This window comes from Oryx dammah, unplaced genomic scaffold (assembly GCF_014754425.2).
Source record: "Oryx dammah isolate SB20612 unplaced genomic scaffold, SCBI_Odam_1.1 HiC_scaffold_18, whole genome shotgun sequence".
NCBI classification, from domain to species: domain Eukaryota; kingdom Metazoa; phylum Chordata; class Mammalia; order Artiodactyla; family Bovidae; genus Oryx; species Oryx dammah.
The window spans coordinates 103,494,667-103,507,345 of record NW_024070202.1 but is presented as its reverse complement, the minus strand read 5'-3'; the positions used below and the strand labels follow the sequence as shown (position 1 = coordinate 103,507,345).

General features: G+C 44.4%; 1 protein-coding gene across 2 annotated transcripts in view; it reads left to right on the top strand.

Annotated features, from left to right (window-relative positions):
* Positions 1 to 12,679, top strand: part of PARP12 (poly(ADP-ribose) polymerase family member 12) — a 45,481-nt gene that overhangs the window by 30,325 nt on the left and 2,477 nt on the right. The window contains exons 8-10 of one of the 2 annotated variants that reach the window (XM_040259991.1): positions 3,760 to 3,856; positions 9,867 to 9,939; positions 11,723 to 11,853. In XM_040259991.1, the coding sequence (XP_040115925.1) occupies positions 3,760 to 3,856; positions 9,867 to 9,939; positions 11,723 to 11,853 (301 nt within the window). Of the gene's footprint in view, positions 1 to 3,759; positions 3,857 to 9,863; positions 9,940 to 11,722; positions 11,854 to 12,679 lie in introns of both variants that reach the window. The other variant, XM_040259990.1, reaches the window with a different exon arrangement.

Sequence of the window (12,679 nt, the reverse complement as noted above, 5' to 3'; positions counted from 1 at the left end):
TGGCTTGTTCTCCTTGCCTTGACAGATAGACAGAAGCAGACCAAACACCCTTTGGTCAGGTCTTCCAGTGACTTATTTGTGAGGTGTGGTGTTTTTTTTTCCCTTTAGTTTCAGTTTCTTGTGGCTTCTTTCAAGCCATTTTCACATGGATTTATCAGTTCATCCATGATCAATTCAGTTTTGCCTTTAAGTTTACATTTTAATCTCTGAATCCTCATGAGTTTTCAGCCTTTTTTTTTTTTTAATAGGAAATTAAGTGGACCTCCTTTTAAGTACTTTTAAACAGCACTTTAAGCACTGTTTATTGTTTACTTTTGTGGACCATCTATTTGGAGGGCAGCAAACTGTCTTTGGTGAATTATCCTAAGTCCACTCTATCTGCCTACTTTTATCCAGTTAGTTTTGCTTCTGGTTTTGTAAGTACTTGTAATTTTAGTTAAGGTAGAATCGCTGCTCCCTTGATGTGCCTGTGCAAAGAGCCTTAAAGTTTCTTCTACTCTACAGTGAGAACTGCTTACAGCTTTCAGTATCTGCTGGGAAACATCAGTCATGTGTGAGGTGGTTTTACAATCCACAGTCTGATAAAACACAAGTGCACTCAAGGGGATCATGAGAAATCTATGGAATAATAAGTTGGGACTGGCCTGAAGATCAAGTCTGTACAACTAGCACCCATCTGACTGCTGCTGATCACAGTTTGAAATATTTCTTTAAAGTATCTGAACACTATCAAAACAAATCAGAAATGTCAGATGCAGCCTCTCAACACAGGCAGCTGCCCCAGGGGACAGAATAGTCAAGATGAGGGTGGGGAAGAACACACACTGAGTTTACTGCAAACTCAAAAAAAGCATATTTCTTGCAGACTGCCCCAAGCTCACGTGGTGGGCAAAACTCTTTGGTCTGTGTGTTGGTAGATGACAGTAGCCACAGAAGTTTCAGGTGACTTAACTTTTCCCTCCATAATGTCACTACTCAGCAGAGTAAAAGCAAGTCTCAGACGGCAGTCTGCCACTCAGATTTATTTACTAAATATTTATTAGGAAGCAAGTTCGTTTCACAGACACACACAGCAGGCCGAATGACTAGTTCTGTAGCATCAGGTAAGACTTGACTCTGTCCTTTCAGGGACCCCTGTCATAGAACAGTCACTGAAGGCAAATGCCAAGGCTCCAGAGGCAGAATCCTGATGTCTGATGTCTGTTAGCTAGTATCGGTTGGCAGAATCCCCATGGTCAGGGCTTGTTTAGGACTTCGCCTAGTGTATCCTCTTTAATGGTAAATTAGGGAGACAGCCTCATGCTTTACTCTGTTCGAGGGATGTAGGGAACAGGTCTCACAAATACTTAGCCCATTCACGTATCTTGAATACCTTTTAATTTAACCTATAAAAACCTTTGATTGTGTGGCTCACAATAAATTGTGGAAAATTCTGAAAGAGATGGGTATACCAGAGCACCAGACCTGCCTCTTGAGAAACCTATATGCAGGTCAGGAAGCAACAGTTAGAACTGGACATGGAACAACAGACTGGTTCCAAATAGGAAAAGGAGTACGTCAAGGCTGCCTATTGTCACCCTGCTTATTTAACTTCTATGCAGAGTACATCACGAGAAACGCTGGACTGGAAGAAGCACAAGCTGGAATCAAGATTGCCGGGAGACATATCAATAACCTCAGATATGCAGATGACACCACCCTTATGCAGAAAGTGAAGAGGAGCTAAAAAGCCTCTTGATGAAAGTGAAAGAGGAGAGTGAAAAAGTTGGCTTAAAGCTCAACATTCAGAAAATGAAGATCATGGCATCCGGTCCCATCACTTCATGGCAAATAGATGGGGAAACAGTGGAAACAGTGTCAGACTTTATTTTTGGGGGCTCCAAAATCACTGCAGATGGTGATTGCAGCCATGAAATTAAAAGACGCTTACTCCTTGGAAGGAAAGTTATGACCAACCTAGATAGCATATTCAAAAGCAGAGACATTACTTTGCTGACTAAGGTCCGTCTAGTCAGGGCTATGGTTTTTCCAGTGGTCATGTATGGATGTGAGAGTTGGACTGAGAAGAAGGCTGAGCGCCAAAGAATTGATGCTTTTGAATTGTGGTATTGGAGAAGACTCTTGAGAGTCCCTTGGACTGCAAGGAGATCCAACCAGTCCATTCTGAAGGAGACCAGTCCTGGGATTTCTTTGGAAGGAATGATGCTAAAGCTGAAACTCCAGTACTTTGGCCACCTCATGTGAAGAGTTGACTCTTTGGAAAAAACTGATGCTGGGAGGGATTGGAGGCAGGAGGAGAAGGGGATGACAGAGGATGAGATGGCTGGATGGCATCACTGACTCGATGGACTTGAGTTTGAGTGAACTCCGGGAGTTGGTGATGGACAGGGAGGCCTGGCATGCTGCGATTCATGGGGTCGCAAAGAGTCGGACACGACTGAGCGATTGAACTGAACTGTGTGGATGTGAGAGTTGTACTGTAAAGAAAGCCAAGTGCTGAAGAATTGATGCTCTTGAGCTGTGGTGTTGGAGAAGACTCTTGAGAGTCCCTTGGACTGCAAGGAGATCCAACCAGTCCATCCTAAAGGAGATCAGTCCTGGGTGTTCATTGGCAGGACTGATGTTGAAGCTACTCTAATACTTTGGCTACCTGATGTGAAGAGGTGATTCATTGGAAAAGACCCTGATGCTGGGAAAGATTGAGGGCAGGAGGAGAAGGGGATGACAGAGGATGAGATGGTCAGATGGCATCATTGACTTGATGGTCATGGGTTTGGGTGGACTCTGGGAGTTGGTGATGGACAGGGAAGCCTGGTGTGCTGTGATTCACGGGGTCACAAAGAGTTGGACGTGACTGAGCGACTGAACTGAACTGATAAAATATTATTTAAGAGTCATTGCAATGCTAGTCAACAGACCAGTGAAAAACCTGTTTAAGCTAATTAGCAGAGTATTGGTGAGAGGCAGAGTGATGGGTAACTGAAGAGGTTGTGGTAGCCATGTCTGGAGTATGGTCTCCCGATCAGAATGTTGGGGACTGCCCGGGAGTGCCCATTCTTGACTACCTGGACTCTGGCATGAGGGACACACGCCTAGGTGATCACAGGGTAGATGCTCAAATGCAGTAGGGTGAATTAGTTTTTCAAGTCAAATAAATTGTTTATGTGCAGAAAGTAAGACTTGACAGAGATTTCCTGGTGGTTGGGACATGTAATCTATAGGTTTCATGACTTTTCAGCCTGAAAGACAGGTCCCCGTCTCTGCCCTCAGGATGAATATAAGAATCTTGGGGGTTGGCATAGAGTAAGAATTTCATTTATTAAAGATGATACAGGTTTTAAAAGGTTGAGAAATATTGCTGTTGAGTAAGTTTAGTCAAACTAAGAAAAACTTTACTCGTAAAATTATTATATTAACTCTAAAACCCACTGGCTCAAGATGTGGTAATTTGGTCTCAGGCTGGGCTGATATATCCAAGCTGGGAAAAATTGCTGAGCAAAATAATAGTTTAAACAAGATTGGAAGGAACAATTTAAAAGCACTCATGTATAATTGATATGTCAATTACTAATCATTCATCTATTCATTAAATCCAGTCTCCTACAGATACCTATTATGAATATTTGAAATGTGTAAAACTGCCTTGTTTTTAACAGACTGATTGTGGGCTTTAACATTTGAATTAGCTTTACAACCTGTTTAGTTTGTGTTTATAAAGCATTGCTGTCCTGTATGTTTATTTGTGTTTTTTTCCACCAGCCTTCATTCAGAAAAACGTGATCTATGGCACAGTTAGAAAGGTTTGCCGAAGACCCAAATATGTGTCTCCCCAAGATGTGAAGATGAAGCAAACCTGGTAGGTGGCATTTGGGGAATTTGTTATGTAATATGTGTATCAGCTGATATGTGCCCAACTGCAGATACTAAACCTACTCAGACTGGCTATAGCATCAAGAGGGTTAGCTGGCTTGCAATCTTATGCCCTGGCACTCTGTCTCTATTTCCTATGCCTTGCCCTCTGAGTATATTTGTACTTTCCTTCACTTAATACCGGGCTTACCTTGTGGCTCAGCTTGTAAAGGATCTGCCTGCAGTGCAGGAGACCTAGGTTCGATCCCAGGGAAAGGCTCCCCACTTCAGTATTCTGGCCTGGAGAATTGCATCGACTGTATAGTTCATGGGGTCGCAAAGAGTCGGACATGACTGAGCCACTTTACTTTTCACTTAATACCAAAGTGCTGCTGTTTATATGAGTGATCTGTAAGAAGGTTGAGGCTTCATGAAATGCAAAAATCTGTATATTTACCATACTTCAAGTAAAAATGTATTATAAAGATATAATATTTAACAAAGTTATAAAAAGGTAAATGCTTGATGTATAGTTGTTTTAATGATGATACAGATACAATTAACAAAGCATTAAATGATAAGCCAAACACATAGGAAAAGATATTCCCCAAATCACTTAATTAGATGTTTTACCTTTAAGATTGCCATTGGTGTTACTGTGACATGAAGGTATTCTTGTGCAGATTTTTCCAGAAACCAGAAAGTTCTTACTTAGTTTAGACTTAGAGAATGTGGAGAAATAATAATCAAACTCTGATAATTTTCTGGTTCCATTTTCAAGTGATTGTATCTTTTGCTTTATGACTTGGAAGATATCTGTTTGAACAGCTCTGGGTTTTTCTGTTTGTATGTTTGTTTTGATTTTTTAATTGGAATATAATTGCTTTACAACATTGTCTTGGTTTCTGCTGTACAACAGCTTGAATCAGCTGTATGTGTACTTACACCCCTTCTCTCCTGAGCCTCCTTCCACACCCATTCCACCCCTCTAGGTCATTACAGTGCCCAGAGCTGAGCTCCCTGTGCTCCACAGCGGATTCTCACTAGTGATCTATTTTACACATGGTAGTATATACATGTCAGTGCTACTCTCTCATTTCGTCCCACCCTGTCTTTCCATCCTTGTGTCTACAAGTCTGTTTTCTACTTCTGTGTCTCTGTTCCTCTCCTGCAAATAGGTTCATCAATACTGTTTTTCAGGGCTGGTTTTTTTCCCCACTGGTAGCACACTGTGGTTTTTGTTTCTGACAAAGCATTTAAAGTTCCTCTTTGTCCTCCAGTTGTGTTATGTATGAATGGCAATTCCACTTCAGAGTCATCTAGAGCAGTTTGATTACTGACATACGTATTCCACTAGTTGCAAAGGCATTGGACCAGAGAAAGAATTATCCTTATGGGTAGCAGTGTTGGGATAGCTGACTACAAGGCTGCTTGTTGTGATCTGCAGGCCAGTCTAGACTTGAAGCTAGCTTATCAGGTTGTCTTTTCAAGTGAATAATTAAATCACAGACTTGAATTTTTGTAAATGTTGAAATAATGGAATACGCCTCCAAAACTCTTATTATTTTAATACTTGAATATCATGGAATATTAAAAATACCAAAAGCAGATGCTGCAGGCACAAGTGGGCCAAATTCATCCCCAGAGTGAGCTCCCTTACATATCAGACTACCAGAAGCCAGTAGGGCTGTGCCTGGCCTTAAGACCATTTAGGAGCAGGGCCCTCCTGCTGCTGATGGGGACAAATTTGTGAGCTCTGAACTGATTAGACAACTCTGAATTGGTAGTTTTAGGTATGAGGCGTGTGGGCTGGGATTGGAGCTAGGGGAGGGGTCAGTTCTCTCCAACCCCCATTGCCAGTTACTGGGGGATGGTGGCTTAGATGGCGAGAGGTAACACAGTGCCCATTAGTTTGATGTGTGACAGCCCAGGCCAGGACTGTAGCCAGCGCTGCTGTCAAGCGGACTGCCTCTTCCATTAGCTGGAGAAATCTGGCTCATTTCTGTTTCACAGAGGACCGAGAGTGGTTCCGTTTCTTATTTTAAGATGTCACATATGGACTTCAGTGGTTGTACTTGTGGAGAATGGCAAGGTCATTTAAAGAAGCTAGAGGGAAAAGGTATTATCAATCCAAGCAGATAGAGTGCCTGTAAGTCTAACAGAGTAACCTCCTGGAGTTGCCCCTCCCTGTTTCCTCTAAGCCAGCTGTGCCTTCTTTCCTCCCTTTCTTAATAAAATTTATTTTTGGCTATGTGTAAAACATGATTTAGAAGTCAAAACTGTGAAAAGATCTACTCAATAGTTAGAATTCTCCTCTCTATATCTCTGTACTGTTTCCTTAGCGGGCAACCATTTTCATCAATTTTGGTTTATCTTTACTGTGTTTCTCTTTGCAAAAATGAGCAAATGAGTGTACATAAAAGTGTCTTCTTTTGTTGAATAAACGGTAGCGTTCTATCTATACTATTCTGTACCTTTTGTTTTTCACTTAATACTTCATTACTAGACTTAACTGTGGTGATCACTTCAGTATGTGTATTGCTTGCTCAGTCTTGTCCAACTCTTTGCAACCCCGTGGACTGTAGCCCTCCAGGCTCCTCTGTCCATGAAATTCTCCAGCCAAAAATACCAGAGTGGATTGCGGATTTCCTTCTCTAGGGCTGACTCAGGGATCAAACCCAGTGTCCTGCATTGCAGGCAGATTCTTCACCGTCTGAACCACCAGAAAAGCTTCACTTAGAGTATTATACAGATTTGGGGGAAAAAGAAATTACTCTTTTTCAGTTAATTGAAGTCTTCTGAATTCTGTTTCTGTCTTCATGATTCTCCATCATGTGTATTTGCCATGGTTTAATCTGTCCCCTTTTGAGGAATGCTTGCCTTTTTGTGATCTGCTAGTATGAGTATGATACCACAAAGAATGTCTGCTGTATGTGCTATTTGTTAGTTGTGGAGGTGAGCCATCAGGTTGGAGTCCTAGATGGTAAATGCAAGTTCCTGTTTGTGGGTTTAACCATGTACACTCACCCCAGAATGTGTGAGGTGCCTGTTTCCTTCAGCCTTGAAAACAGAAGTCATCAAGCTCTTCAGTAAAGGTGGGAAAGGATATTTCAGTGTATTTAATTCTCTTTCTGAGTGAGGTTTAATATTCTTTCCTAACATGTAAGGGCCATTTGCATTTCTTTTTCTGGGGACTATTTGTCTTTTTGTTCATTCTTCAGCCAGCATTTTGGTATGTTTCTTAAACATTGAGTCTTCTTTCTGTTGGGGAGATCAGCCCTTAGTTTGTCATGTAAGTTGCAGTATTTTTTCTTTGCTTGTTGTTTGCCTTTTGGCTTTGTCTATGAAGTATTTTACCATGCAGAAATATTTATCATTTAGTTAAATGTATCTGTATCTTCTCTTTGGATTGCTTCTGGATTTAGTTTTGGTTGATTATGAGTGATCCTACTTCTGGATATCATTTTTCTAAAATATTTGTTTTACTTGACTGTCAGGTCTTAGTTGCAGCATGTGGAATCTTTGATTATGGTGTACAGGCCTAGTAGTTGTGGCACGTGGGTTTAGTTGCCCCAAAGCATATGGGAACTTAGTTCCCCGACCAGGGATCTAACCCATGTCTCCTGCATTGGAAGGTGAATTCTTAACCACTGGACCACCAGGGAAGTCCTGGACATCTTTTTTTCTTTCCTTCCCTATCCAGAGCCTACCCCTGGTACAGTTTAGAAAAACCTGTCTCTTTTCTGAAACTGGGTCTCTTTTGTCCTCACTCTACTTTGTTTTCAGGGGACCGTGGCAGACACCATATGTCAGAAATAAGAGTGGTCATTTTGGTGAGATTCAGACTAAGACACATATGTCAGAAATAACACGAGGGATTGGATCCTCCTGCTCTCTTGCACATGTTGATGCAGGAAAGGGCATGGTGCTTCCCTCTATCCTGTGTGACGGAAGCTGGTGGTCATGACTCCAGCAAGTGAGTCTGCTTGGTCCGCCACGGCCACTGGGACTCTAGTGTGGGTGGGTTTTAGAAAGAAATGCTTTATTTACACAGTTAGTGGGGTCACAGAATATGATTTCCACATTGGATCTATGCAAGTATAGATGTTTTACTTGTTTCTTTGTCTCTTGGAACATTGAAGATATCACTCCACTGTCCTTTGGTTTCTGTTGCTGTTTCTGATAAGTCAGCTGTTGGTCTAACCGAAGCTTTTTGCCGGAATCACTTTTTTTCTTCCCCTTCTGGCTGCTTTTAAGATTTTCCATTTGTCTTTGTATCATACACTCTCACTCTGGTGTGTCTAGATATGCATTTTTATTTGTCCTGTTGAAGATTCTTTGTGCTTCTTAAATCTCTAGGTTGTTGTGTCTCATTAGTTCTCTTTGAAAATTGCCTTCACTCTGTTCTCGATATTGTCTTTTTGGAGCTTCAGTTTGGCTGTGACCAGATTCAGGCCTTCTCACTGTGTTCTCCACATCTTGGCTTCTTCCTCTCCTTGCTCATCTTCTTACTGCTCTGCCCCACATTCTGGATAATTTCACTGCCCTTAACTTTCAGCTCACCTCTCTTTAGATTGTCTGATCTGCTAATAAGCCTATCCATTGAACTTCAAAGATTTTTTTTTCATTTCTACAGTTTTTTTTCCAAATCCTCCAGGCCTATTTATAGTTTTCTGTTCTTTGCATATGTTTTTAAAGTTTGTCTTAAATTTCTTTAAACATAGAAAGAAATTAGCGGGCAGTTGTTTTATAACCTGCCTGCTAATTTTAACATCTTACATCTACATGGATCTGTTTCTGGCTGATTCTTGCTTGTGGGACCTTTTTAAGTTATTTTTAAACTGTGCCATTTTCCTAGGAAAGTTATTTGTGGGAGTTCTTTGAGGCTTAGGAAGAAGGTACATATCTCATGCCAGCAGAAACAGAAGGTAGATCTATTGTGGGAAGAACAGAGCCTTCTGAAACTGACTAGGAATGATTTGGAGTTAGTTTCACAGTCCTTATTTCTAAACCCTTTGGTCCACATGTTTTTCAGAACTCAGTTTTTATTTCATTTTTAAAAAGAGCATGTGCTGCTTATATTATGTGACCCATGCAATGAAACATGTTAATATTTTTGCATAGTTACTTTAAGAAGGGAAGAGAGAGACCACAAGTAGCCTCTTAGCAGTTCAAGTCAAATTTCTACTGCCAAGTGAATTTTGACATCAATTTTATATTTTTAAAAAATGTTTTTAAATATTACATATGTTTATATAAACATATATAGTTCTGCCAACTATACATCATTGAAGCTGAGTTTTTTTAAACTTAATTTGTTTTTTATTCGAGTATAGTTAATTTATAGTGTTGTGTTAGTTTCACTGAGGCTGTTTTTTAAAAAAATTATTTAGTTAATTTTGGCTCTGCTGGGTCTTTGTTGCTGTGTGGGCTTTTTCTCTTTGTAGCAAGCTGGGGCTCCTCTGTGCGCGGGTTTCTCATTGTAATGGCTTCTCTTGTGGAGTGCAGGCTCTAGGACCCAAATGCTTCAGTAGTTGAGGTGTATGGGCTCATTAGTTGTGGGACACAGGCTTCATTGTTCCATGGCATTTGGAATCTTCTTGGACTGGCAGTCAAACCAATGTTCCCTGCATTGCAAGGCAGACTCTTAACTGCACCACCAGGGAAGCCTTGAGGCTGTTTTTAATGAAAGTTTCAAGGCTCTTTGAATTTTATAAAATTATGGGGAGGGTTTATGTGTACAGCCTTAGTCATAATGCTCTCTCCCTTATGTGGCAGAGTTAGGGTGCAGGTGAGAAACAGATCCTTTGTGCCCAATTGGTTTTGACCACACAGGCCAAGATGGAAGTGCTGTCCCGTGGTGGAGAGTGTGCTTATGTGTTTCCTTGCCTCCTCCCTGACTTTATAGATGATATGCTGAGACTCAAGACTGATGGCCTAGGCTGCTAGAGGCACCTCTGAGAGGCCTACTTATGTCTAAGAACAGACTAAGTGTTTTTCTTTACATTTTGTAGCAGCATCAGTTCTCAAGGCCTAAAGAACATTCCTGACCATTGGGATCGCTCGGCCCTGCCGGACACCGGCTTTAAGGTATGAGACTGGCACAGCCCTAGGCTGGGAGGAGGGTGTTCTTAGACACAGGTAAGTGTGAGCAGACCATGCTTTGTCCTCTGCCGCTGAGAGGTGAGTCCTAAGTTTAGTGTCTTTCAGATCTTGGGGCTTATTTACAGCTAAATGACTACTCAGGTAGGTGGCTGTGGCCTGAGGGGAGAAGGATGTATGGTGGAGGGAGGAAGATGAACTGGAAATTTTCTAGGAAGGGCATAAATAAGCTGCTTAGCTGATAAAAGTTTTACTAAGAAGAAAAGGGAGAGAAGCCAGGAGATGGTTCAGTGTGATGAGAGCCATCTAAAAGAAGAGTTGCAGTTGGGAGGCAGATACTAGGAACTTACTGGAAGACAAGAGAATGAACACTCTGTTTAGCAGCTTGCAGTGGGCGCTGTGCTGAGTTGGGTAGAGAGCTCAGGCCGGGGTCTGGTGACGCCAGGTGTACGTGGAGCTTCTGGCCTCTGACCCGGCAAGCACTGTGCAGACTGGCTTTTCCAACTTGACAGCCCCTGCCTGGGAGACGCACGAAGCACACCTGGACACCGGTAGGACATTGGAGGGCTGGGAGACTGCAGATGCAGTACTTGGCCACCAGGGACCAGGCGGCTGTATTTCAGGGATCCCGGAAGGCCTTACTAGGTCCATACCTGGTGACGGCTGGCGCTTACACGGGAGAGGGTGGGGAGGAACATGCTGGTGGATGCGAACTGGATGGGGAAGGAACCTAAGACAGGACACGAAGTGTCTCGGGTGGAGGGCATGCATAAATGTGGGGGTGCAGGAGAGGGAAGTCAGGCCCTGCTGTGGAGTGCCCTGGTCAAGGGGCTGAGCTGTGACAGGTGTGGGAGTCCTTGTTGGGCTCTGGGCTGGGAGGGCAGGCTTGTGGGAGAAGGCATGGTGGCCTCCAGAGAGACAGGAGCAGGGAAACCAGAGTCAGATTGTAGGTTGCAGAGAGCCATGGATGTTCACACACAGCCCTGATAATTCAGGGTCTGTGGGGGCTGAGATGGTTATTTTAAGGCTGCACTTGGGTGGAGGAAAGGATGATGCAGAGAGAATCCCCAGTGATCCTGGAACAGGGTAGCTGAGCCCAGCCTCGTGGACCTGGAAACAGGTAAGCTCGTTGGGGTCCAGACAGCAGGAGCAGGGATTTGTGCGTTGTCCCTCTGTGTGACAATCAGGGGCCTTTGTGGACTCATCAAGAGTGGTTTCCTAGAGCCAGATGCTAGGGGAGAGGCGGGCGCCTCTGCGAGGGAGCGGGTGCTTCTGGTCTCACTGAGCTCCTGAGCTGCTGTGTGCTGTCCGCCAGCCTGGCCTTTCCCTCAGCACGTGTCATGCATGGCCTCATGCCGCATCGCTGCCTGTGGCAGGATTTGCCCCTTCTCTGCCAGTCATGTGTGTTCTACATTCACCGGCACCAGCTCTGTGTCTCGTAGACCCTGTAGTTGGCCCTGAGTGGGGTCGGGAGAAGAGCAGGGACTGTGCTTGAACTCCCGGGGTGGTACTGACATAGCAATGCCTGCCTGTCCTTCATGCTGGCTGGCTTTGCCAGGGAAAGGAGGGAAGTGACCACAAATTGCACACATCTGAGCCTGGAGAGATTGCCCCTTGGAGTTAAGGGGAGTGAGGAAAATGCTCCCCTTTACTCTGAGACACAGAAAGATGTCTGTGTTTGCTTGTGGTTCTGGCGTTTCATGAGCAGCCTTGGGAAGAGAGCTGTATTTTACACTTTGACGATAAGAGTAAAAATGTTTGTCTGTTACAGAGGATCACCGTCCCTTCGTCCTCAGAAGAGTTTCAGAAGGTCTGGAACCTCTTCACCTGTACGATGCCTCTCTACTCCATTCAGAAGATTGAACGGGTCCAGAACCCCGCCCTCTGGGAAGTCTATCAGTGGTGTGTCCGGGGCTCGCTCTTGGTGGGCTAGTCCCTTGTTCCCTCAGACAGCTGCTTCCCAGACATGCCGGTGCAGCAGCAACAATCCGCTACAGCAGCTGCTGCTTGCCCCAGGCCACAGGGATCAGGAGCTGCGTCCCTCTTCTGTGCCCGCCTCATCTGTACAACTCAGTGCTAGCATGTCCCTCCAGAGACGGAGTGGAGTGGGGGGCGGGTGCTGTGGCTTCCCCAGGGACAAAGCCAGCTCCTGCAGTAGACACTCTGGCTCCCTGGAGATCAACAGGGGAGGGTCCATAGAAGTCACCCCTCACCCTGGGGAATGTAAAGCTATTGTCCTGGCAGCCAGAGGGCAGGGGCCTCCTTTTTGTGCCCAAGGACTGACATGTCCATGTGGGAAGGAAATCCACAGCAGGTCCCCGTGGTGGGCCTGGGGTCCTGCTCCCCTTTTCCCACAAGAGGCTGGAGCAGGGTCATCTGAACTCCAGCCCGGTGATGAGATCAGGGAACTTAGAGGAGAGGGAGGAGGATGCCCCCACTGTCCAGCATCTTCCAGCTCCCTTGGCTAGGCTCCAGGCGGGAGCAGGATACTGGGAAGAAGCAGCCTGCCTTCTAAGGGCTCATCCATCTTGTTTGGGGGTTCAAGGAGCCGTGGAGGCCTGGAGCCCAGGAGGGAGGGCTTCCCTCTGCTCTCACCCAGGTCCTACTCTCAGCTTTCCAGGCTCCTGGCCCGTTACTGGAGTCTCATGGCTCCTGGTCTTAAGGCACTTCTAATAAGACATGTTTTCTTGGGTTGGGCAGCCTGTGTTTGGTGGCAAGTGCCCTCTCC